General features: G+C 37.8%; 1 protein-coding gene across 11 annotated transcripts in view; it reads left to right on the top strand.

The window, feature by feature from the left end:
* The window catches only part of PHF21A (PHD finger protein 21A), a 196,401-nt gene that overhangs the window by 38,204 nt on the left and 132,043 nt on the right, over nucleotides 1-26,154 (top strand). For 7 of the 11 annotated variants that reach the window (XM_047070571.1, XM_047070572.1, XM_047070568.1 and 4 more), the window contains 2 exons: nucleotides 2,289-2,321; nucleotides 4,627-4,713. In XM_047070571.1, the coding sequence (XP_046926527.1) occupies nucleotides 2,289-2,321; nucleotides 4,627-4,713 (120 nt within the window). The remainder of the gene's footprint in view (nucleotides 1-2,288; nucleotides 2,322-4,626; nucleotides 4,714-26,154) is intronic. The other 4 variants (XM_047070575.1, XM_047070574.1, XM_047070573.1 and 1 more) reach the window with 1 other exon arrangement.

The following is a 26,154-nucleotide window of genomic DNA, read 5'->3' as shown; positions in this document are numbered from 1 at the left end:
CATGAAACGGAGAATAGTATAAAGCAGAGGTTAGCAAACTTTTTCTGTAAAGGGCCACATAGTAAAATTTTTTATACTTTGCGAGTCATTTATGGTCTCTGTCACTACTCTGCTGCTGTACAGACAATGCAGTGTCCCAATAAACTTTATTTATAAAAACAGGTGGTAGGCAGAATTTGCCTATGGGCTGTAGTTTATGCCCACCTTTGGCATAAAGTCTGTTCTCATAAAAATTGCTGCATTCTTGCAAAAGAAAGTAGCTTAACGTTGATAACACGGTGTCAGCTTAAAGTCACTAGGGATTTGGATGGTCTAGTTAAGTTGCCCAGCTTGCCCTGACCTGCCTCTGATTATCTCAAATGCAGCTTGACTACTTATAGATAGAAAAATTGCTTTATTTATTTCCTCCAAGAATGAGGGCTTAATGTGGTTATCAGTCGGTTTTTAAGTTCCAGTGTCATGGAAGAAAACCTTTTTTTTTGGCTTTAAAAAGGCAACTTTAGTGTAGTAGCCAACTCTCTAGTAATTAAGGTAAAAAAAAACAAAACCAAGGACCTTTTTCATTGAAGAGTGTGGCTACCCTTGAGGCTGCACTGGCAAAAATGTGTATGTATAAGGCATGTTTCAGTTTCACTGAACTCTTAGAATGTGTGTTATTACTGTTTTGTAGATTAAGGCCAGGATGTAGAAGAGTTACTACTGTCACATATGAAGTAGAATATAGTAACATATACCTTCTGTTGCCAACCTCGGCTATCCAGAATGTATCTTAGTACCTGAAGTAAGACTATTGACCGTCTACAGTAAATATTAGAAGTCACTCACGAGAGAGTATACATTTTACTCAAGGGGCATTTCTTAAGCTATTACAACCTATTCGATCATCTTAGAATTAGTTCATTGAGCATATCACACAGCAGATCATAAGTAGCAAATTTGAGTTGGGGTTCAAGGGCTCTTGGAGGAGACATAATAATATTAGCAAGATTTGCTAGCTAACTCCTTGGCATTACAGAGTAGACTGAAAGGGGTGCCTGGCTGGCTCAGTCAGTAGAGCATACAACTCTTGATCTCAGGGTTGTGAGTCCAAGCCCCAGGTTGGGAGTGGAGCCTACTTTAAAAAAAAAAAAAAGTAGACTAAAAAACTAAAATGCAGACCTGAGAACTCCTTAAATCATAGCAGTGAGGGGCCTTTATTGTAAGGACCTATTGTGTTGTTTATGGAATAGTATACTAATTGATATAATCATGCCTGTATCAATAAAAGCTGACTTTTGTTTCTATTTAAGAAGGCAGATTAAGTACATATTTTAGAAATATTTTATGACTAAAAAATGTAAAAGTACCTTGTCACTCAAAGAGAGGGACAGATTTTTTAGTTACATGAAAAATTCACTTAGGGAAACAGCTTATTCCCAGATACTTTTAGGAATCAGCCTGTTATTTTTTTATCCTTCAAATTCTTCTCTCCCCGGGTATTGTTACCTTTGGGCAGTGATGCTTTTAGAGGTTGGGTTAGGTCAACAGACATCCATTTTTCTTTCCTTTTCATTTATTTGGACTTCTGCTTTCCTAAGTAAAGGTCTTTCTCGTTAAGTATTCTGGTAGCACTCTCCTTTCCAGAGGAACCCAGGTAGGTACAGTTTTGTCTTGTTCCTTCACTTCCTTACTTTTAAATAAATACTGAGCATCACTGCTCCACTTAGTACACCCCCCCCCCCCCAGAGGATAGTGGCAAAGTCGAATCTGACACTAGGCTCCTTTTGTGGTTAAGAACCAAACCAACAGACTTGCCAAATCTGTACTTTGCTGTATACAAACAGGCCTGTTTTGTTATGGAAGCAGCTTCTTTCCAGGCCTTTCGGGACTCTAAACAATGACAACATTTTAAAGGGATGTTTGGCTTTTGGAACATCCAGCTTGCTTAAATTGCTTTTTGAAAGCCCCCATCCCCCACTACATCTCCAGTTTTGTTAAAAGCAGGAGGTTTTCATTTCAAACTGGTAGTTTTATATATGTATAATATAATATAATATAATATATTAATATGTTATTAATATATAGTAATATAATATGTTAATATAACATAATATATTAATATTATATATATGAGGAAGAGTATCTCATTAACCTTTTATATGGATCATAGACGCTTTTGGTCTATTCTGATTGCATGTTTTTCATTTTTTTGTGTGGACTTAAAACTTTAGATTTTGGGGGCCAAGTCTGATTAGCCATAGTGGGTTAATAGGGAAGACTAATGGCTCTTTTTCTCTCTTTATCACCAGAAACTGGTTGCTCAAATGAAGCAGGATCCACAGGTAAAATACTACTTTTATTTTTTTTAATTTTTAAATTAAAATAATTTAAAATAAAGTAACCATAACATACTAAAATACAGACCAGCACTTAAGTTCTAAAAACTATCTCATCTCTGACAGCAATTATTTTTAGCATATTGGTTTTCATGTCATAAGGGTTGAGAAAAATCCAGTCATTCTATTATAGTGTAGCTATTATCATTTCATCTTTGTTTCATCATCACTTTATATTAATTGCTTTGAGTATTTGGGAGAAAAATTGAGAGTTAATACTCTTCATGTAGCTTAAATTCTATTTCCATAAGCATACTTATTTAGATTCAGAGTTTATGAGGCTTTCTGTAGTCTCCGAATTATTGTATATGTTCCAGAACCATTCTCATCTTGTCATAGTTTATAGTACAGAACACTTAAATACTTAACCCTATGGCTAAATAATTTCGGAATAATTTTTAAAAATCTTAAAAAAAATTTTTATCTTTGAAAGAGCCCTTAAAGAGGGTTTTAAAAGTACCTTATGTAACAATCCAGCAGATCGTACCTTCTTTCTAAATTCTCATAGGAGTTTTTGACTTAGGCATTTTATTCTCTGTCCCCGAAGAGAAATCTTCCTCAAATGTTATCTGGTCTTTAGGGTGCCCGAGTGGCTCAGTTGGTTAAGCACCCAACTCTTGATCTCACCTTAGGTCTTGATCTCAGCTCAGGTCTTGATTTTAGGGTCAAGAGTTCAAGCCCCATGTTGGGCTCTGTGCTGGGTGTGAAGCCTACTTTAAAATAAAAAAGTTATCTTGTCTTTGATGATTATATTTATTGTTCAGGAAGTGTCTCCTTTGCAGCTGTTGTTAGTGGGTCATAAGTTTGGAGAGTATCAGACCCTCAGGATTTGTTTACCCATAATCTGTTTACAGAACACTTAGATCCATTATATATATATGTAAATATATCTATATATATATGTAGATATTTTTAACTTGTTAAACATACCATACACGCCTTATTGTAAAATTAAGAAAATAAGTTCTTGGTTGAAGAATGGTACTGAAACAGATTGATTTTTGGAAGTGGGAAATATATCCATTTCTACAAAAATTTAGCAGCCGGTGGCCTGTCGTGTTTTAACATAATCCATTGACTTTGAGAGCTAGTGTTGATAGCCCATACTTAACTCCTGTTTGACAGTCCAACTTCTTTGAGAAGCTTTTCCATCTTTATTTATTTTTTAAAGTATGTAAAAATTTAAATTAGATTTAGAGAATCAAGAGGCAGTATACCTTAGATAAATAGTCTCTTTTATATTTAATATGGTAACCTACATTGTCAGCGCTGAAATATTATTAGAAAATATTAACATTTCTGATATAGCTGGTGGTCCTGTAACAGAGCAGTCTTAACTCAGAGAATCTGAGGGGGGCAGAAAGTTGTTGAACAATCTTATGAGTGATCTCGTTAGAGAAGCTTTATATCAAATACACTTATAAAAAAGACAACATAGAGTAAACATAAGGGGGGGGGAGAGGATGTATGCCCTGACCCTGGCAGAAGACCAAGCAGGGGTGAATTGAAAGAAAGCGTACAAAACAATGAAGAAAAATTAGTCTTTTATTGGAGTGATATTTAGTCTGTTAGTAAGCTGTCCTTCTACATTAAGCATTTGAAAATTTTAATTTTGGATTTTTTTTCCCCACTTGAATAGAAAGCAAGCATGTGCAGTGTGTATCTCATCTAAAATAGTATTCCTTTTTGATTCCTAGAATTTTAGAACTGAGAAAATACCCTTGTAGTCAGCGTGTTAATTTGAATGATGTAGTGTTAAGGCAGGTGCAGCACTGACAGCTTTTCAAACCTAGGCTAAAATAACAAATGTGCTCTATGAAAAAGAGAGAGGGCAAGTGGAGGAAAAACTCTTATCTTTATTGATAATACCGTTAAGCATGCGGTGTATGCATACTTACAACTTCCATTTTCCTGCTTTTGTCTGATTAGCGAAGCTTTAGGTTTTTAGTCAACTGATACTTTCTATAAAGAATAACAATATTTCAATAGAAAGGAGTACTATTACTGTGCAAGATGCTAAAGTATAAAACTTCTTGTAGTTTGAAACAATTGCAAAGAAACTGCCCCTGTTCCAGTGCTAGGAGCTACATTTAGGATTTGTCCATTAGGATTTCGGTGGTAGCATGACTGCAGTTTAATGCATGGCAAAGTTGATTGGCTAAATGCTTAAGATTGCTTCTTCATTTGTAATACAGTGTGCATAAGTCTTCTTGCTACTATTCTGTTAACAAATGAAATATCTTTCTCACAGATATTTTTTCTTTCCAATCAGAATGCTGATTTAAAGAAACAGCTTCATGAACTCCAAGCCAAAATCACAGCTTTGAGTGAGAAACAGGTAGGGGAAAAAGGAGGGGGGGCATATTTTTAACATTGTGTTCTAAAGATATGTCTGCTCGAGGCTTCTAGGAGAACTGCTATTTTTCCTCATGTGTGAAAATAAGTGTGGGCAGCCAGACTCAGTTTTAATTTTGTTTGAGCTCTGTTTATCTATTTTTATTTTTGGTTGAAATCAGCGTCTAGAGTATCCCATGGGTATATGTTACTGGCAAATATCTAAAAGCAATGTGCAGGCTGCTGTTAACTGTGTTAATTAAACTCTATAGCTAACCCATCGGGGAAAGAGGTAAAGAAAGTTAGTGGGAGTACGTGATAGAGAACCTTGTAGTTACTGGATGTGTCTTGTTAACCCGTTTTAAAGGCTTGAAATGACATTTAACTTAGTGTGGAGAAAATGGTTGTAAATAAATTACTCTAATTGTAGGTCTCCTATTCTCATTATCATCATACCTTTATATTCTTCTTTATTAGATAGTGACCTATTATGTAAAAAAAAACGTCGGCGGAACCTTGTTAGATTTATTTATATAAAAAGCAAGAGAAGAGCATCTTGCTTTTTTTCCCCAGGACACCTGGAAAGTGTTCTTTGGGATTTCTTGTGTAATGACCTCTCCTTCACCAATTCAGGCAGCTCCTGCCACCAGGTGGAGTGTGACAATTGATAGAGCTCTAAGTAAACGTCCGTGGTGTTCCGACAAAGCATTTGTGTTCTTATTCCTTCTCCACCACCCTCCCTCTGGTGAAAAGGAGCAGTTTTCTGTCTTGGAGTAGGTGACTGTGTGTGAACCAAAAGGATGAGGTGATTTGCAAATCGATAGTTCCTGCTAGTGACATGTTACTGAAGATTTTTGACTGAATAGTTCTCAATAATTGATTTTTGTGTGGTTTTTTAAACTTTTATTTCGTGAAATAATAGTAATAAGAGTAATTTACTCTTGGAGATTTCTGATTGTGTTTGTATTGTGTGTTCTAAGGGGCGAAAGAAATTTTGAGAACTATGTGGAACAGATACGAGTCACTAATGGTTCAGAACAGAATCTTTATCCAGGCTGCGTGAACGATGGCTTTTTTTCTCCCCACTCCTGTTCTTGTGCTTCTGCGTTTCCCCATCTTGTCTTCTCCAGAGACAGGAGGTATTTTAGATTAGGGAATTGCCAAGCTAAAATTGGGAGGAGGTAGCATGGTAGAGAACAATTTGTAAGGAAAAAATATAAACAGAGTTCGTTAGTATGTATTTGGCTCTGAAAGCGATTCAGTTCTCTAAAGTCAAAATGATGTGTGTTAGTGAAAGTGTTCTAGCTTTGGAATTCTGTTAGCACTGAGCCGCCTTATAGTTTCAGGGTTAGTTTGACAAGATGCCAATGAATGACTCACTTTTGCTGAAAAATGCACGTGTTCCAGCAGGGAAAGAAGGTGAGAACTGATTAGTGGAGTAGGGAGTGGGGGATGTTGTCACAAAGTTAAGACAACCTAAGGCTACATTTGGGGAAAATGGGGCAATTGAAAAATTGTATTTATTTGAAATTTTTCTTTGTCAGAATTGATGTAAAGATTTGGTTTATTTTTGTATCTTTTTATTCTTTAATTTCTTTTTCCTACTAGGGGCCTCACTTAACAGAAAATTGCAACCATTTATGTTTATATTCAGTAAGACATTTCGTCAAGTGGCAGACTCTGTCATCTGAACGAAGTTTGAGTTTTAGAAATTAGAATTTTAAAAAATGGGCCTGGCATCAGGAAAATCTTAGGTATAAAAGTAAAGAGAACAGAGTCAGAAGCTAAAATGCAATCTTGGCAATTTTTAAAAATTTGCTTAACTCTTAAAACAACCTTTTTGATAGAACAGAAAACATAACATTTTTAGGTAAGCTAGTTCTTGAAGGAAGCACAGCAATAAAGTTCAAAAGCTGGTCCTTCTTCAGACTTATTTCCGACACAAAACATTGATAATTAGTTTAAAATAGTTTTATTTTACAGCAGATGCCTGATGTTGAATGCCTGGCATTTTTCTTTTCCTTCTTAAAAGATCTACTTAAGCCTCTGGCAAAACACTGATTTGACTTTTACTTTAATAACTAAAATCTGAATTACCTTACTCACATAACAACTATTTTAATTTAATATTAATTTTTTTTAGTTGTGAGAGAAATGCTAAATATAGCAAAGTTCAAAGAGTGCTATATTCCAGAATTAACAACTATTAATCCTTTGTCATTATTTGTTCTTATTTTTTTATCTGCATGCACTTCTCTGCAGTCATTTTTTCTATATCCACTTGAAAACTTAATTTACACAAGAAATAGATGCATACATTCTTTTTTTTTTTTTTTTTGCTGTATTAAAAAAAAACCAAAACATTGCAGATAGTCATTAATTCTTACAGTGGGCACTTACTAGTTCTTATTTGTTATTGCTACCTCAATCTTTGGTACTTTTTCAGTTTCCTCCTCAAGACTAATTGTGAAATGTTATGCTCCATTTGGGAAAATACGCTTTTTAGTGAGCATCTCTCATGACTAAAACTCAGTGAACTTCATTGAGTTCTTGGTTAGAAAGTTCCAGTGTTTTCAAACTGCACCTTGAGATTTCTGAATAAACTCTCCATTGCAGATTTTGAAGTCAGCCCCTTGACCCGCAGGGCTTTAATTTGCGGTTGATAGTTTTAACTCAGGAAATCTCCTGACTTGATTGGCTAAACAAATTATATGTTATGGAACCATTAAAAGTCATGGTTTCAAGAATATGTTAATGATCCAGAGAGTGCTCGTGATAAAGCAAGTGAAAAACACATCAGCTTCCTGTGCATTACAGTCCTGTTTTTTAGTGTGTTGTATGTATATATATGTATGGAGGCATGTAAATACATGGAAAACAGTGTCATGAAACGTTGGGAGGTGATGAATTTACGGGTAGTTTATTTTTTCTTTGTAGTCTTAGTATATTTGCTTTATTCTCCACAATGAATATGTTTTCTTTTTATAACCAGAAATAGACAAGAAACATTATTTTAAAAAATTTTAACACCAAACTTTTGTCTGTTTCAGGGAGAGTTAGCATTTAAATACCTAATGACATTCTCCTCATGGTATATGAACCACTCTAATCAGAGAATCCAGCTATTTCAAACACTAGTAATACTGAAGTGTGGAAACAACTATTAATTTCTTTAACAGAGTTCATTCTCATTCAGCACCCCTCCCTCCTCAGTTTGGCACGACGTGCGGTCGGTCTTTTGCTTGTCAGAATAGAGGTTCTGATATTGGAGTCCATCCATCTAGCTCCTTTACTCCTTACTCTGCTTTTATTCTGTTTCACTGTAGAAGCAGTCTTAACATCCCCAAATTTGTTGCTTGTCCCTGTGGTGACTCAGGCTTAAGTCATAGAAGTTGCGTCTTTGATTTCCCCTGCCTTGAACAGTTTGTTACCCAACCTCTCTTCACCTGGTGCTCTCCTGGCCGAGTGTTAGGTCACAGCTTAAATGTTACTGCTTCAGAGGACCTGTCCCTTAGACGCCTTCCTCCTGTCAAAATCAACTGTTTCTATTATAATCTCTTATTGAACCCTTCATTTTTCTTTCATAGCTGTGCCAGTTAGGATTAGGTTCAGCTGTGAATGACTGAAAACTAAAAATGAAAATGGCTTAAACAAGGTAGAATTTTCTTTCTCTCTTATGTAAAAGCCCTGTAGGTGTACGAGGACCGATGATAGTGGTTCCACAGTGTCAGGGAACCCAGGCTCCTCCTATTCTGTTGCTCTGCCACTCTCAGCGTGAAGCTTCCACATCATAGTCCAAAATATCAGCTCCATCTGGTGAGAAGGGGGAAAAACAACAAAAAGCAAGCCCTTTATTTTTAAGGATGCTTACTGGAAGTTGTATATACCACTTCCAATTAGCTCCCATTGGTCAGAGCTTAGTCATGCGGGCCCTGCTAGGAGCAAGGAAGGCTGGAAAGTGTAGTCTATTCCAGGCGGCCATAGGCAGATAAAATTCAGGGACTCTGGTACTGAGTAAGAAGGGGGAAAGAAACAATATTTCTGTCACAGTAGCTTATCACCATTTGTAACTACACATGTATAATAATTTTTTTTAAAATATAGATCTTCTTCAATAGACTGTTAGTTTCGAGAGGTTTTAAGGAACAGGGGTGCCTGGGTGCCTCAGTTGGTTAAGTGTCCAACTTCGGCTCAGGTCATGATCTCACGTGAGTTCAAGCCTTGCATTGGGCTCACTGCTGTCAGCTCAGAGCCTGCTTGGGATTCTCACTCTATCCTCTCTCTCTCTGCCCCTCCTCTGCTCGTGCGCGCTCTCTCTCTCTCAATAAGTAAATAAACTTAAAAATAATTAAAAAAAAAAGAAACTGTTTTAGGGAACATGTTTGTCTTATTTACTTCTTTATTCTGAGTATAGTATTTTGTATAATATTTAGCATAAAATAATATTTAGTACAGAAAAGCATTTGTATTTCTTCAGTGAATTATTTTATCCACTTTATCTTTTTCTCTATTTTTAGATAATTTTTTAATTTTAATTTTTTATTTAAAAAAACTTTTTTTTGAGAGAGCATGTCAGTGGGGGAGAGGGGCAGAGGAAGAGGGAGAGAGAATCTTTAAGCAGAATTTGTGGGAGCCTGCTTAAGATTCTCTCTCCCTCTTCCTCTGCCCCTCTCTCTTTCTCAAAAAAAAAAAATAGTCTTGCTTTTTATGCCTTTTAAACTGAAAGTTTTATGAGCATTTTACATTTTTGAGTGTTTTTTTAACATTATTTTTATGGGTTCAGATATTTAGTGGTCTAGCTAGATTATAATGTAGTTATTCCTCTAATATTTGATGATAGGATGTTTCCAGGTTTTTTGCTATTGTAAATATTGCTGTGATAGACACACTTGTGTGTGAATCTGTTTCTCTCTGACTGCTTTTAGGATAAATTCTTAGGTGTGAGATTACTGGGTGTATTTGTCAGCTATTGCTGTAATAGTTCTGCATAACAAACCAGTGTTTTTTTGAGCGGCTTACAACACACTGGGTCTGTATATCACATGGGGTATCCCTGATCTAGGCTGAGCTTGGCTGGACACATCTACTTCAGTTTGTGGGTTGGCTGGCCCTCCCTCCAGGCTGCAGGTTGGGTTAGATCTGTTCTATATGTGTTCATTCTGAGGCCTACCACAAAGGGGTGGCAGCCACCTGGAGCATCCCATTTCATGGTTTATCACTGAATACAAGAAGCAGGCCAAACTACCAAAATACATTTTAAGCCTCTCCTGGCCTCAAGACTGTTGACATCTCATTAGCCAAAACAAATCATGTGGCCAAGTCCTGGAAAGCTTCATGACAGAGGGTGTGGATGTATAATTTTGTATGAATATGAAGAATTGAGAACAATAATCCATCTACCATAGTTGGTCAAAGTTAGTATAAAAGAAGTTTAGTATATTTAAAAACAACAACAGACTTTTACTACTTATTTCCAGATAGCCTCCAAAAAATGTTGTGTCAGATTAACAGCATATATGAGAGTACCTCGTTTTTCCCAGGAGATACCCTGTAGGGGGAGAAAACATATTGCTAGGAAGATGGAGTAATAGGTATCTGATACTTCTCTGGAGGTGTGTTTTTCAAGCCATTTGTCCGTGGTATAGATAATTCCATAGTATTCCTTACAAACATTGTAGTTTTAGGATTTATTTTTCTTTTACCCTTTCTCCTATTTTTCTTGTTCCTTTTTAAAGAGGTAGACACCTTTATAGTCTTTGGTCTTTGCTACTGGATTGTTTTTCTGCTTCTGTGTTTAAAAATTATAGTCTCTATTCCATACAGATTGCTTAACCTAATACAAGATGAAATACTTTTCTGAGTTTAATAAATAGTTGCCATTTATGAAACCATTCTCATTTTAAATTTGAACATGTTTTACTAAAATGGATTCTGAAGCCTTTGGGAGAGAAGTTTCTGTTCCTGTCATAACTAATTATGTTTCTGATGCATAGAACAACATAATTTAAGCTAAGTAGGTGATTTGAACAATGGACTGTGGGGGGGGGGAGGTGAAACTGGGAGTTTGATTCTTTTCCTGATTCTGTAACAGACTATTTTGATAGATCTTGCGTTAGTAATTTAATATGTCTTCTTCCTTATTTATGGAATGCTTGGATAGTGCCTTTTAGGAATTAATGAACATGTATATCTTTTGAATGTACTGAATGTTTTTGGAGGTAAGTTCTGTTTAAATGGAAATTGTTAGCTTTAGTCATGGTGGTTAACTTCATCTCATATGGAACACCTTTACCCTTATATGTCAAGTACTCCTTTTGTTTTCAGGTACTACTTTTTTTTTAAGGACTTAGAACATTTAATACAGTCATGAGTAAGCACATCAGTGTAATACATAAACTGAGACATGGACTGTGACTTAGCTATGATTATATATATAATTAATCAGTATCTGATTCAAGACTAGAATCCAGATCACTGTATGTATTCTTTGTTTAGTTATTGAGTTAATTATATTCTTAAAGTACTCTGTGGACCCTTATCAAATGTTTTTTCAAAAAGGACGTTACGCACAATAGTTACATTGCCTTTACGTGTCATTGCCTTGGAGTCAAGTAGGTAAATTGGTTCTTGTTGTCTAATAATGGTAACCTGATACATGACTACCCTCCAGCCTCTGATGCCAGTGACCGTAGAATGTTACCTGTTCTCATTCATAATCCAACTAGTGGCATATCACATTAAAATTTAGAGTTGTTATTTTCTTAGAGTAGAGATCCTTGAATTATGATGGGAATCTGACCTCATCTTTGTCCAAAGCTTAGGAGTTCCCTAGGGTTTAGTCAAGTTCATCCCTCCTGCACAATTATTTATGGGAAACCATTGGTCCAGTTGTTTGTTGAGTTTCCTGCCTCTTGTGTACATAGGACATCAGCTTCTTCTCCCTGTTGTTTTTTAAACCTTCATCTTGGAGTACAGTTGTCACTGTTGCCAGGATTGTACCTAACTAATCAAGATATGATTATCTCTTTAAGATAGAGAAGCTTGATGAAGTTATTCATATTTTAATAATGCATGCCATGTTATTATAGAACATTTTACCTCAGTGTGATGCAGGAAATAAGTAAGTTGGTGATTTCTACCAAATGCAGCAGTCTGCTTCTCTTAGTAGGTTAGGGCAATCTTCTCAGTTCGTTTAATCATTTATTTTTGATGCTGGCAAATGGAATGACTTTTTTTTTTTAAGTTTATTTATTTATTTTGAGAAAGACAGCACATGAGCAGGGTAGGGGCAGAGGCAGAGGAAGAGGGAAAATCCCAAGCAGGCTCTGTGCTGTCAGTGTGGGAGCCCAGTGTGGGGCTTGATATCACAAACCATGAGATTGTGACTTAAGCTGAAATCAAGACTCAGATGCACAACTGACTGAGCCACCCAGGTGCCCCTAGAATGACTCAAAACAATTTTTTTTTAATGTTTATTCATTTTTGAGAGACAGAGACAGAGTGTGAGTGGGGGAGGGGCAGAGAGAGAGAGAGAGAGAGAAAGAGAGACAGAATTCAAAGCAGGCTCCAGGTTCTGAGCTGTCAGCACAGAGCCCAACACAGGGCTCAAACCCACAAACCGTGAGATCGTGACCTGAGCCAAAGTCAGACGCTTAACTGACTGAGGCACCCAGGTGCCCCTGGAATGACTTTTTAAATTCAATTTGAGGGGTGCCTGGGTGGCTCAGTTGGTTTAAGCCTCCAACTTCAGCTCAGGTCATGATCTCACCTTTTGTGAGTTCAAGCCCCGCATTGCATGGGGCTCTCTGCTGGTAGCTCAGAGTCCACTTCAGATCCTCTGTCTCACTCTCTCTCTGCCCCTCCCCTCCTCTAGCTCTCTCTCTCTCAAAAATAAAATAAACATCTACAAATAAATTTGAAATTCTTAACGCTTGTCATCAGATGTTACATTAAACTTGACACTAAACTACTAGAATCTGTTGTATTTTCCCCCTTCTTTGCTCATTTCTTTTTTTTTTTTTTTTAATTTTTTTTTCAACGTTTATTTATTTTTGGGACAGAGAGAGACAGAGCATGAACGGGGGAGGGGCAGAGAGAGAGGGAGACACAGAATCGGAAACAGGCTCCAGGCTCTGAGCCATCAGCCCAGAGCCCGACGCGGGGCTCGAACTCCCGGACCGCGAGATCGTGACCTGGCTGAAGTCGGACGCTTAACCGACTGCGCCACCCAGGCGCCCCTCTTTGCTCATTTCTTAATTATCAAAGAGCATTTGCCTCAAGCAGTGAAAGTTTAGTCAAAGTCCAAGCTTGTGGAACTTTTCCCAAACTCTGTATTTAGGGACTCTTTACTTTGACTCTTTGAAGAATATTAAGCTAACTTTTGACTGGTAGGATGTTGTGCACAACAAATGCTTATTTAACGGCCTTTGTCAACATAACTCTGACTTCATTATTCTATATTAGGAAATTAATTTGTGCTTTTAAATATTCTATTCCTTTCAATTTATTCCCTTCTCCCTAGGATCTGTGTTTTTTTTTGTTCTTTTTTTTCAAAAAAAAATCTTAGAATCTCTATCATTCTAAGATTCTGACTCTTCTGTTTATTGTGCACACATTCATTGTGACTTTTCTATAGCGAAAAGCATAGTAGCAGGTCCACGGAGGGTACAAAGAATGAAAATCTTGCAAATTACATATCCGATAAAGGGTTAGTATCTGAAACACATAAACAACTTATAAAACTCAGCACCAAAAAAACAAATAATCCAATTAGAAAATGGACAGAAGACACGAACAGACATTTCTCCAAAGAAGACATCCAGGTGACCAACAGACACATGAGAAGATGCTCAACATCACTCATCAGGGAAAAGCAAATCAAAACCACAGTGAGATAGCACCTCCCATCTGTCAAAATGTCTAAAATCAAAAACTCAAGAAACTACAAATGTTGGTGAGGTTGTGGAGAAAAAAGAACCCTGGTGCACTGTTGGTGGGAATGCGAAGTGGTGCAGCCACTGTGGAAGACCGTATCGAGGTTCCTTAAAAAATTAAAAATAGGATGACCCTATGATCCAGTAATCTCACCACTATTTACCCCAAAATATGAAAACAATAATTCAAAGATATATGCACCCCTGTGTTTAACAGCATTATTTACAGTAGCCAAATCATGGAAGCAGCCCAAGTGTCCACCGATAGGTGAACGGATAAATATGTGGTTGATACATGAATGGATAAAGATGTGGTTTAAGCATACAGTGGGATGTTACTCAGCCATAAAAAAGAACAAAATCTTGGCATTTGCAACAACATGGATGGACCTAGAGAGTATAATGCGAAGTGAAATAAGCCAGTCAGAGAAAGACAAATACCATATGATTTTACTCATATGTGGAATTTAAGAAATGAGACAAAGGAAAAAACAACAACAACAAAACAAGACCAACCAATAAACAGACTCTTAACTATGGAGAACAGATGGTTATCATATGTGAGGTGGGTAGAGTAATGGGTGAAATACGTAAAGGGGATTAAGAGTCCCCTTTGATGAGCACTGAGTAATATATGGAACTGTTGAATCACTGTATTGTATACCTGAAACTAATGTAACACTATGTTAACTACCCTGGAATTAAGATTTAAAAAAAAAAAATCTTGCAGTGTTACTTCTCTGTGATTGGCTATCACCTATAAGATGTTCAAGCTCATTAGCGGTGATGCCTTTAGCAGCTTATTCTTGATCGATTCTCTTGTATCCTTTCCTGCTTTATATACTCCAGAAATTCCGGGTGTCACCTATATTTACTGGGCTTACTCAGTTCTCTACGCCTTTACGTATGCTATTCTCTACAGCCGGAATTCTCTTTCCCCTTTACCTGGTAAATTCCTTATCCTTTGAAGACCCAGTGTAAGCAAAGATCCTCTAGAAAGTTTTCCTTGACTTCTTGCCACTCTCCAGGCAAAGCCAGATACCCCTCTTCTGTGTACTCATGGCGTTTGTGTCCACCTCTCTTATTTGTACCCAGTGCACTGTGTTGTAATTATTTGTAAGCTCCTTGAGGAGAGAGAATGTGTCCTGCTCATATTTGTACCCCTCAAGGCTAGCGTGGTAGATACGTAGCAGTTGTTTTGGAATGTATTAAATCATTATGCTTTCAAGAAGCTAGTAGTCTAGTAAGGTGGCCTGTGATATGATGGCCTAGTGTGATGGCCTGTAATGGCTAATGCATTTTACCATTAAAAGATTTCCCATTCAAATAGTTCAACTTCCTGTCTTTGAGAAAAAATATTCTCAATAGTTTCCTACCTGAGTGTTTTAAGAGTATTCAATAACATATTAAACTATTTCAATTCAGAGCAGCTTTATCTTGGTTTCAGAAAAGAAAAACTTTTATAAAGTGAAGTAGTATAAACCAGTAAATGAGTCGGGCCATCAGTCTGGAAACCTGATCTATCTAGACAGTCTTTTCTGTGGTGTTGCTACATCAGTTATCTCTGTCTGTTGTACCTTCTTTGAGTTCTCTTTAGGTTTTTCTCCCGACCTTCTAACACATGCTTACATCTCTTTTATCCTCTTAAATAACAAAAATTCCTCTGTTTCTTAATTTCTTTCTGCAGTTGCCCTCTCTGTCCTTTTATTATTAATGTTCCTAAAAGTTTCATCTCTATTGTTTTTATCTTAGTCTGCATTTGATGTTGCTTTTTCGTAACTTCCAACCCTTTACAACCCACTGCAGTCAGTTTCCGTCCTCATTCTCTTCTAGTGAGCTCACTGAAACTTGCAGTAACAAAATTGCCAGATCTAAAGTACATTTTTTTTTCACTTCATTTTACTTGAACTAATTGTAGCATTTCGGATTAATGACCATTTTCTTCTTCAGAGAACCAAGAACCTTCCTTTCCTGGTTTTTTTACCTCTTTGAGTGCATCTACTCACTTTCCTTATTAGGTACTTCCTCCTCAGCCTACCCTTTAAAAATTTATATCCTGTGGTGTTTCATCCTTGATTTCTTTTTCATCTTGCTCTGTTTTCCCTCTGTGGGTGACATACAGCTTGAAACCACCACTGGGTGACACCTCCACATCTTTATTTCTTCTTCCTCTCTCTCCAGATCTCCAGATAGATATGCATTGTCAGCTTCTGCCAATTGGATGTCCCAGAGCTCCATATTCTCCAGATGGAACCCCAAATCCACCCCCTTTAAATTCTGCTTCTCTTGCTTTTTGGTTAATGACACTCCATTTGTCCAGTGGCCACGTGAAACCTGGAAGTCATCATGGGCTTTTTGTCTCTCTCTCAGTCTCTCATCATAATTACAAAGTCCTATTTATTCAGTCTCCTTACCACATTGCCCATGGCATACTCCCTTTCCATGACATTCCCTTGTATCCAGTCCCTATCTTTTATCATCCAGCTTTTCACTATTATCAGGAAGATATTAAATACAACCCTTGTATGTTGGCTTTTCTGCTTGTGATGCTTCAGTAGCTCCCTTTGCCTTAGGCTCTAGGAAAAAATCCAAACTCCTTATGGTGGCTCTGAAAACCCTTCATTATCTCACCCATAAGCCTCTCCATTGAACTCATATAACCACCTTGTCCTCCAGACTTGACACATACTTAAGTTTTCTTGGTTATGTTCTATTGTTTCTTTGACCTAGAATATTCTTTCCTATCTTCTTTGTTTAGTACTAAATCTGGGGTAATCTTCTATCCTTTGACTTGGCAGGCTCCTTTACAGGACAATATAGTACAGAAATACCCACACATGAAAAATTGGAAACAACTACAGATATATCAGTGTGCATTAGCAAGTAATACATAAGAGTTAACAATATATGCATATTATGAAGTACTTAACTGAATGGAAAGATGAATGGAAGATTTAAAAAACAAATTGTAAAACATGTACAGTGTGATTTATTATTTAAAATACAAAATATTAAAAAATCATTTGTGTATATACATTTGTGGTCATTTATACTTGAAAATATGTGGGAAAAATTCTAGATTATCTAGAATGGTTTGCATGGAGCTGTTAACAGTAATTTCCTCTCAGAAGTGTGGGATTCAAGAAAGGTGACCAAGGTAGCTGGCACTTTTTAACTTTCTATACTCTTATTGTTTGTATTTTTTGTAAGGAACATATTAGTTTTTTGAACTACTGAAGTAATATAAGTATAGAAAACTACACATATATGTATATATATTTATGTGTATGTATATATGCTCGATACATTTTTACAAGCTAAAACACCTGGATAACTAGCACCCATGTCAGTATCAGATGTTTTACCCATTACTACAGAAACTTTTTTGGGTTTTCTTCAGTTCACTCCAATTCCCTTCCACCAGAGAAACCACTGTCATGACTTCTAAGAGCATAGATCAATTTTGCCTACATATGAAATCACATAGGGTATACTCTTATGTCTTTCTTATTTTGTTAAACATTGTGTTTATGAGATTACATCCGTTTCTTTGGCAGTTTTTAAAAAAATGTTTATTTTGACGTATAAGAATCATATGAAGTTGTCCTTTGAAATTTTAGAGAGAAAAAGTTTAGGGGCACCTGGGTGGCTCAGTCAGTTGAGTGACTGACTTTAGCTCAGGTCATGATCTCACGGTTTGTGAGTTCGAGCCCCGCGTCGGGCTCTGTCTGTGCTGACAGCTCAGAGCCTGGAGCCTGCTTCAGATTCTGTGTCTCACTCTCTCTCTGCCCCTCCCGCACTCATGCTCTGTCTCTTTCTGTCTCAGAAACACTAAAAAAAAAAAAAAAAGAAAGAAAGTTTTTTTTCTCCTGGATATACCCATCCCTAACATATTTTGGCATAGTTAAATGCTTTCTTTTGTGAATCAATAGCTCCTTGCTCTGTTCCTCTTATCACATTTAACTGTATGTTTATCTCCCTTCTAGATTGGGAGTCTCTACGAACTGCATTCCTTTCACCCTTAAAACCCAGTGTATACCTAGTGCTTCACGCATAATGGAACTTAAACATTTGTTAGAGAAAAGCAAGCAGTTCTAATCCTGACTGTGCCACTTACTGACTGGCCTTGTGTCTGTTGAATTTTCTCTGAACTGGCTTCCTCATCTGTAATTATGGGCATTATAATTGTGTCAGTTCGGACGCTTTTAGCTGTATGTAACTGAAAGGCTAACTAAAAGTGGCTAAACAATAACTGGACTTACTAATTCACCTAATAAGTTGCTAGAGTTGTCCAGTTCAGCAGCTTAGGAACACCATGAGAACCCACGTTCTGGTCCTCTTTCTGCTCTGCCTCCGTCAGCGTGTCAGCAGACATTGCCCATGGTCATTGTTGTTATGTCCAGGCTTTATATACTCACCAATGAACATTCCAGGGCAAAAAAAGGACTAGTTATTCGTAAGTGTCTCTTTTTAAGAGACATTTTTTAAGGCCCTTCAACAGACTTTGCATTTCATTGACCATTTTTGTCACATGCCAGCGACTGATGTATGTTCTAGAGCTGAGGATTCACCTCTCAAACATTCTGAGGCTAGACACCCAAACAGGATTGGTTTTTGCTAGTAAGGAAGGAGAAGGGATAGAGAATAGTGGATGTTGAAAAAGCAGTCAACAGTGTCTGTCTCCATCTATCACTGTAACAGTTTTCTCTACTAATGTAAATTAATAATAATGTACATCTGAAGATGTATGAATCCTCAAATACTGTAAAGTTAAAATTTCCATTAATGCTTCTTACTGGTTTTGTGGATTATTTTTAGAAAAGTCTCCCTTTGTCACCCTAGCTGGCAACCTGCTTTAGGGCAAGGAATACAAAAATAATTTTGCTCTTTGCCAAAGCAATATATTATAAGAAGGTAAATCTGTTATAGAAAATAATGTAATTTATTTCAAATGTGAGCTATACAAATTATTTTTGAAATTGTTTGATATTTAAAATACTTGTTTATAAACTATATCATCACCATTGTTATTAATATTAATATTCCATGCCTTTGAAGCATGGCAGCCTGGATGTCCCTTCGTTAACAATACTTTCACACCTGTGTGATTTCGGAAAACCAAAGTTTGTCAAATCCCGATGGTACTTATGGATTTCAGTTTTTTAAAATGTTGAACACTATAAATGAAGGCCAGATCACAGATTCCTGCATTTCTTTTTCCCAGCAGATGAGGGTGAGAGAACCAGACAGAAAAAAGTAGTTTACTCTTGGGCTGCTGTTTACTCATGGTAGCTGGTTAGAGAGGTGCCCTGTAAAATTATCTTCACACAAGACATGTTCCCCAAAGTTGATTTACTCTGAACTCAGGAAGCAAATGTTTGTGTGAATCAGCAGGGATTGGCTAACCTCTCTCCGGCTAGCTCTATCTGAAAATGACAGCGATTATTAGTTTCTGTCGGTTAAGCACCAAACATTCCTTTGCTCTGAAAAATGAGGCCTTAGAAATCTTCAACTGATGTGTTTAATTTGTCACCTTTTCTCCTACTCCCATCTCCATCACCTTTTAAAAAACCTTTCTACCTTTTGCCAAAACAAATTACATCATTTTGACTAAGAAGACAACTAAAGGTAGAGATCAATTCTGAACCTAGTTCTTTTAATGAGCAGTGAATGATTATTGCTGATCTCATTTTATCCAGTGCTTCTGTCATCTAATATAGTAATTGGAAAAGAAATTAGTACTCCTTTCCTGTGGAGTCAGGAAGCACAGATAAACTTATCCTGAAAAGTTATAATGCCTGAAGGAAAAGCATTCAGTGAAATTGGGGAGTGTGTTAATTGACAGAACTTAAGATTTGTTTTCCTGAGCAGGTATCTCATTTATTACAGATTGTAGTAATTGGTCATGCATTTGAGACAAATTTGTAGAAGATTGTGAGTTAATCCACCTTTTAATTAGAGGGGCACCTGGGTGGCTCAGTTGGTTAAGCGTCTGACTCTTGATTTCAGCTCAGGTCATGATCTCACGGTTCACGGAATCCAGCCCCACACTGACGGTGACAGCGTGCTAATGGTGTGGAGCTCCCTGCTGACAGTGTGGAGCCTGCTTGGGATTCTCTCCCTCTTTCCCTTTCCCTCTGCCCCTCCCCTGCTCACGCTGTCTCTTTTTCTCTCGAGAATATATAAATTAAGGAAAAATCTGGAGTGACCTCAGGCAAGAGAAACAAAAGCAAAAGTAAACTATTGGGATGACACTGAAATAAAACCTTCTGCATGGCAAAGTAAACCATCAACAGAATGAAAAGGCAGCCTACTGAGTGAGAGAATGTATTTGCAAATGGTATGTCTGATAAGGAGTTAATATCTAAAATACGTAAAGAATTTATACAACTCAACACCAAAAAACCAAAAAATCCCATTTAAATTGGCAGAGAACCTTGAATAGACATTTTCCCAAAGACATGCAGATGGCCATCAGACACATGAAAGGAGGCTCAGCATCACTAACCATCAGGGAAATGCAAATCAAAACCACAATGAGATATCACCTGATATCTGTCAGAATGGCTAGAATCAAAAAGACAAGAAGTAAGTGTTGGAAAAGATGTAAAGAGAACTTCCTCGTACTGTTGGTGGGAATGTAAACTGGTACAGCCACGGTGGAAAAACACTATCAAGCTTCCTCAAAAAATTAAAAATAGAAATAGCATACAATCCAGTAATTCCACTACTGGGTATTTGCCCAAAGAAAACAAAAACACTAATCCAAAAAGATATGTGCACCTCTGTGATTATTGCAGTATTATTATGATAGGCAAGATACGGAGACAACCCAGGTGTCCATCGACAGAGGAGTGGATGATAACACACACACACACACACACACACACACACACACACACACACACACACTGGAATATTACTCAGCCATAAATAAGAATGAGATCTTGCCATTTGTGACAACATAGATAGACCTAGAGGGTATAATGCTAAGTGAAACAGAGAAGGACAAATACCATATGATTTCACTTCATGTGGAATCTAAAGAATGAAACAAATGAACAAACAAAAAGCAGAAACAGACCCATAAATAAAACAAACTGATGGTTGCCAGAGGGGAGAGGAGTGGGAGGCACAGACTTCCAGTTATGGAATGAGTAAGTCACAGGGGCAAAACAGAATATAGGGCATCTAGTCAATGGTATTGCAAGGATGTTGTATGGTGACAGATGGTAGGTACACTTTTGGTGGGCATAGCATAACATATAGACTTGTCAAATCACTGTTTTAAATACCTGAAACTAATGTAACATTGTGTGTCAGGTATACTTCGGTTAAAAAAATTTGGAGCAAAATCTCCCAGACTATTACTCATACCTTAAAACCCCCAACTGAAGTCAAGGTAGGCAAAAATAACAGTTGGAAGCCATTTATAAACACCTGTCACAAAAGCTTCTGAAGACCTACTTTTCCTGCTCTGATTTCTGTTTGTCGTAGATGTGAGTTTATCAGACGAGACACTTTTTGCAAGCTATCAGAAGTGTTGCCCCTGCTGCTAATAGCAGAACGCTTTTTAGCCCTTTTTCATGGCTCCCCTTTCCCTTTTTATTTGCTTAACTGTCTTCTGTAGGTATAAAGCATTTTATAGCCATCACTTCTGAAGAGAAATTGATTAGTTCTCCAAAGATGGAAAGACTAGTATGATTCTCTAGAGCAGGGATTGGCAAACTATGGCCTGCACCTGGGCCAAATCTGGCCGCCTGCCTGTTTTTGTAAATAAAGTTATTGGAACACAACCGCATCTTTCATTTACATATTGTCTGTGGCTGCCTTTGTGCTACAATGGCAGAATTGAGTAGTTGTGGCAAAGACGTAGCTGTTTATAGAAAAAGTTTGCCAAACATTACTCTAGAGAAATTTAACCAGAGAGAAACTTGATTCAGAGATACTAGGCACAGTAGAACAGTCTAGGGCAGGAGGGAGTGCGACGCTGAAAATGAGAAGACCCTCTTATGTCAGCCCCACAGTTTTCTTTCTTTTTCTTTTTTTAAAACTGTTTATTTTGAGAAAGAGAATGTGTGAGCAGGGATGGGGCAGAGAGAGAGAGAGAGAGAAAAAAAAAAATCCCAAGCAAGCTCCACACTCAGCACAGAGACTGACTTGGGGATCAGTCTCACAACCGTGAGATCATGACCTGAGCCAAGATCAAGTTGGACACCTAACCCACTGTGCCATCCAGGTGTCCCCAGCCCCACAGTTTTCAATTCATTTTTAGTGCCTCATTTTTTTAAATACCTCTTTTATTTTGGATACTTTTTCTCTCTCTTATTCCCATTTTCCCTGTCTCTTCTAGATTTATTGAGGTGTAATTAATATGAAATAAACTCACACTTTTAAAAGGGTTTAGTTCTTGACAGGGTGAAACCATCAAATCAAGATAATGAGCATATCTGTCACCTCTAAAAGTTTCCTTGTATCCCTTGGTAATCTCTCCCTCCCTTCTCACCCCCCAGCCACATCCCCAGGTAAACATTAGTTTGCTTTTTCTCACTATAGATTAAGTTTACGTATTTTAGAATTTAAGTTTTTTTTTTTTTTTTAATTTTAGAGAGAGAGAGCAAGACGGGGAGTGAGGGGCAGAGGGAGAGAGAGAGAATCTTAAGCAGGCTCCATGCTCAGTGCGGACCCTGACATGGGGCTTGATCCTTTGACCCTGGATCATGACCAGAGCTGAAATCAAGAGTCAGATGCTCGAGGAGCTGAGCCCCCCAGTGCCCCCATATTTTAGAATTTTAATAAATATGCATATACAGTATCTACTCTTTGGACTGTTTCTAGTTTTTAGCTATTAGAAACAAAGCTATTATGAACATACATATATAAATAAGCCTTTGTGTGGAGAGATTCTTTCATTGCTCTAGGTGTGGCTGGGTGGTGTGGTAGGTGTATTTTTAACTCTAAAGAAACTGCCAAAATGTGTACCATTTACATTCCCACCAACAGTGTATGATAGAGTTTTAGTTACTCCATCCACATCCTTAGTCCTTCTTAAATACAAACATAACAGCCAAGAATCCCAGGTATATAAGGGAAGCCACTAAAATGAGAATCAAAACACACCCAGAAAATTGGAAGGGACAGTTCAAAATAACTATGATTTTAGATCCTCATATCAGTAAGAGAACATAATGCATCTTTGAAACAAGAACAGGATGTTAAGAAGAAGGGAACAATTAGAAAACAAAAAGAATTCTTGATGATAAAAACAGGTTTCAAAGATGAAATTGGAATCATTTCTCAGTAAATGGAAGAGATGAAGGGATCAATGATGGAAGAGAAAAATTTTAGAGCATCGCACCAGAAGGTCTACTTCCTGACCAAGAGAACAGAAAATGGAGAAGAGAAAATTATCCAATAACTAATACGAGGAAATTTCTCAGAACTGAAGACCATACGTTCCAGATTAATAGAATTTACCCCCATACCGACAGGCGCATCAATGCAAAACTTATGAACAGCAAACAGGAATAGGATTTTAAAAGCTTCCTCAGAGGGAAAAAACAGTTGCAAACAAGGATTGGGCATCAGATGACATCAGACTTCTCAGTGGCAACACAGGAAACTGGAATGTGGAATGATGCTTTTGAAATTCTGGAAAACAGTAATTTGCAATGTGGAATTCTGTATCCAGTCCAACTCTTGATCAAGTCTGAGGGCATAATAGAGACATTGTAGACACGCAAGGTCATAAGACTTACCTCCTTAGAAGAAAACGAACCTGTAAAGATGAAGCCGTGGATCCAGAAAACAAAGAATCCAATAAAAAGAGAGATGAAGAAAATCCCGTTTGATGAATGAAAGACCCAGATGACTGTTACACAACAGGTTTAGGGACCCGCCAGTTTAGTTTGGACAGGGTGGAGGTCTCGGGGAAAGATGTAGCCAACGAAAAAAATAGACTGATACATTCTGTGATGTGGGTTTTTTTATATTTTTATTTTTTAGTGTTTGTTTGTTTGTTTATTTATTTATTTATTTATTTATTTATTTTTGAGACAGAGAGAGACAGAGCATGAACAGGGGAGGGGCAGAGAGAGAGCAAGACACAGAATCGGAAACAGGCTCCGGGCTCTGAGCCATCAGCCCAGAGCCCGACATGGAGCTTGAACTTGGGGACTGTGAGATCGTGTCCTGAGCCGAAGTCGGACGCTCAACCGACTGAGCCACCCAGGCGCCCCTGTTTATTTATTGTTAAGAGAGAGCGAGAGGGGGAGGGGCAGAGAGAGAGGGAGACAGAATTCGAAGTAGGCTCCAGGCTCTGAGCTGTCAGCACAGGGCCCAATGCGGGGCTAGAACTCAGGAACCTCAAGATCATGACCTGAACCGAAGTTGGAGACTCAGCTGACTGAGTCACCCATGTGCCCCTCTATGATGTGTTTTGAGCCATCAGTTAGAGAGGTTTTATAGCTTCTTTGGAGAGCATGGGGAAGAATTAATGATGGGAATAGAGAAAACCAAGCAAATAACAAAGCAAAGCATTTTCAGTTCCAGGAACAACACAATGTACAAGTATAATCAGTGTATACTAATTGTCTCATTGATTAATGTTATTTACGTAATTCTAATAATACAAACCTTAAATATGGATTTAATTGAAAATTGTAGTATGACTGTAATGGTAGTAGGGGATAGGACGAGAGAAAGTAGTGTAAGAACTAAATTTCACTTATCTGTAGTAGGAATTCAGTAGGTAATGATAAACGTGAAAAATTGGGAAATCACAATGAGTATGTATTTTATTTTATTCATGTATGTATGTATTTATTTATTTATTTTAAGTGAGAGAAAGGAGAGTGCATGCACACAAGTGGGAGAGGGGCGAAGAGAGAGGGAGAGAGAGAGAGAATCCCAAGCAGGCTCCTCACTGTCAGCCTGGAGCCCAGTGTGGGGCTCGAACTTACAAACCTGCCAGATCATGACCTGAGCTGAAGTCAGATGCTTAACTGACTGAGCCACCCAGGCGCCCCTTATTTATTTATTTTTAAGGTAGTTTTTTTAAAAGTTTATTTATTTATTTTGAGAGTGCGGGAAGGGGAGGGGCAGAGAGAGAGGGAGAATCCCAAGCAGGCTCTGCATTGTCAGCGAACAGCCTGACGTGGGACTTGAACCCACAAACCATGAGATTGTGACCTGAGCTGAAATCAAGAGTTGGACGCTTAACCAGCTGAGCCACCCAGGTGCCCCAATGAGTATATGTTTTAAAATAAGAGGATAGGGGCGCCTGGGTGGCGCAGTCGGTTAAGCGTCCGACTTCAGCCAGGTCACGATCTCGCGGTCCGGGAGTTCGAGCCCCGCGTCAGGCTCTGGGCTGATGGCTCAGAGCCTGGAGCCTGTTTCCGATTCTGTGTCTCCCTCTCTCTCTGCCCCTCCCCCGTTCATGCTCTGTCTCTCTCTGTCCCAAAAATAAATAAACGTTGAAAAAAAAAATTTTAAATAAGAGGATAAAATACCTGAAGAAATCTCTTAAAGATTTGTAAGTGGCTTCCTGAAAGGAACAGAAGAACTAGAGATTTGGAGAGAGTTGGTACAAGGGACTGCTATTTGTATTCTAAGTCTTGCATTACGATCTTTTAAAGTTGTGTGTATGTATTACTTCAATTAAAAAATTAGAAAAATGGAAGTTGACTTGGCATTAGATAGGATGTTTAGTCTTTGTGGGGTACCCTGGATTCCTGAGGCATATCATCCTGATTAAGTCTTTGGCCTTCCACTCGTCCCCAAACTGCTGGGGTCTCTGCTTGGGCCTAATTCTCCCTTGCCATTTTTCTTAGTACAAGGCACACACAACTCTGCAGTTTGGTTAAGACAGTCCTTAGGATTTTACCAGAGAGATGAACACGTCCTTGGGTTGCGTTTCTCTTCTGGGTGGAGAATAGATGTCGGCTCTGATAATGATAATAATATAAAACATAATAAATGCCTGTTACTACTCATGAGTTTAGCCTCATGGGATATTCTGTCTCTTCTGCCCTTAAACTGATACCTTCTGGTACCATACTCAGCCCAGAAACTCTAAACTCCATGAGGCCAGGGATTTTTACTTGTTTGTTCATTAATGTATTGACTCTCAGTCAACATTTGTTGAATGAATGAATATTCCCCAAATTATTTAAATTCTGGCAGATGTGTACCTAGAGCCTACTCTTGCTGAGCTTAGGCTTTTTTAGGGAATATGGATCTGGCAGCAATTACAATAAATTTGAAGTCAGAATATGCAGGTACCCAGAGAGGTGAGATTCTTTGGGTGAGAATAACTTCTGGAAGCCTTCACAAATGAGCTGATACTGGAGTTGAATGTTGAAGGATGAGTAGCAGTTTGCTAGGTGGGCAGATGTCTTCAGGCGGAAAGAAGAGAGCGTGCAAAGGTATAGGAACAGCGAAGCATATTCAGGGACTACAAGTAGTCAGGATTGCTAGAGCAGAGGTTCTTTCAGGGGAGGATTAGAAGGTGA

Source organism: Lynx rufus, unplaced genomic scaffold (assembly GCF_022079265.1).
Source record: "Lynx rufus isolate CCGP_SWC_20201006 ecotype Redwood Valley unplaced genomic scaffold, mLynRuf1.p SCAF_9, whole genome shotgun sequence".
In the NCBI taxonomy this organism is placed as follows: domain Eukaryota; kingdom Metazoa; phylum Chordata; class Mammalia; order Carnivora; family Felidae; genus Lynx; species Lynx rufus.
This window is presented reverse-complemented; position numbering and strand designations above follow the sequence as displayed.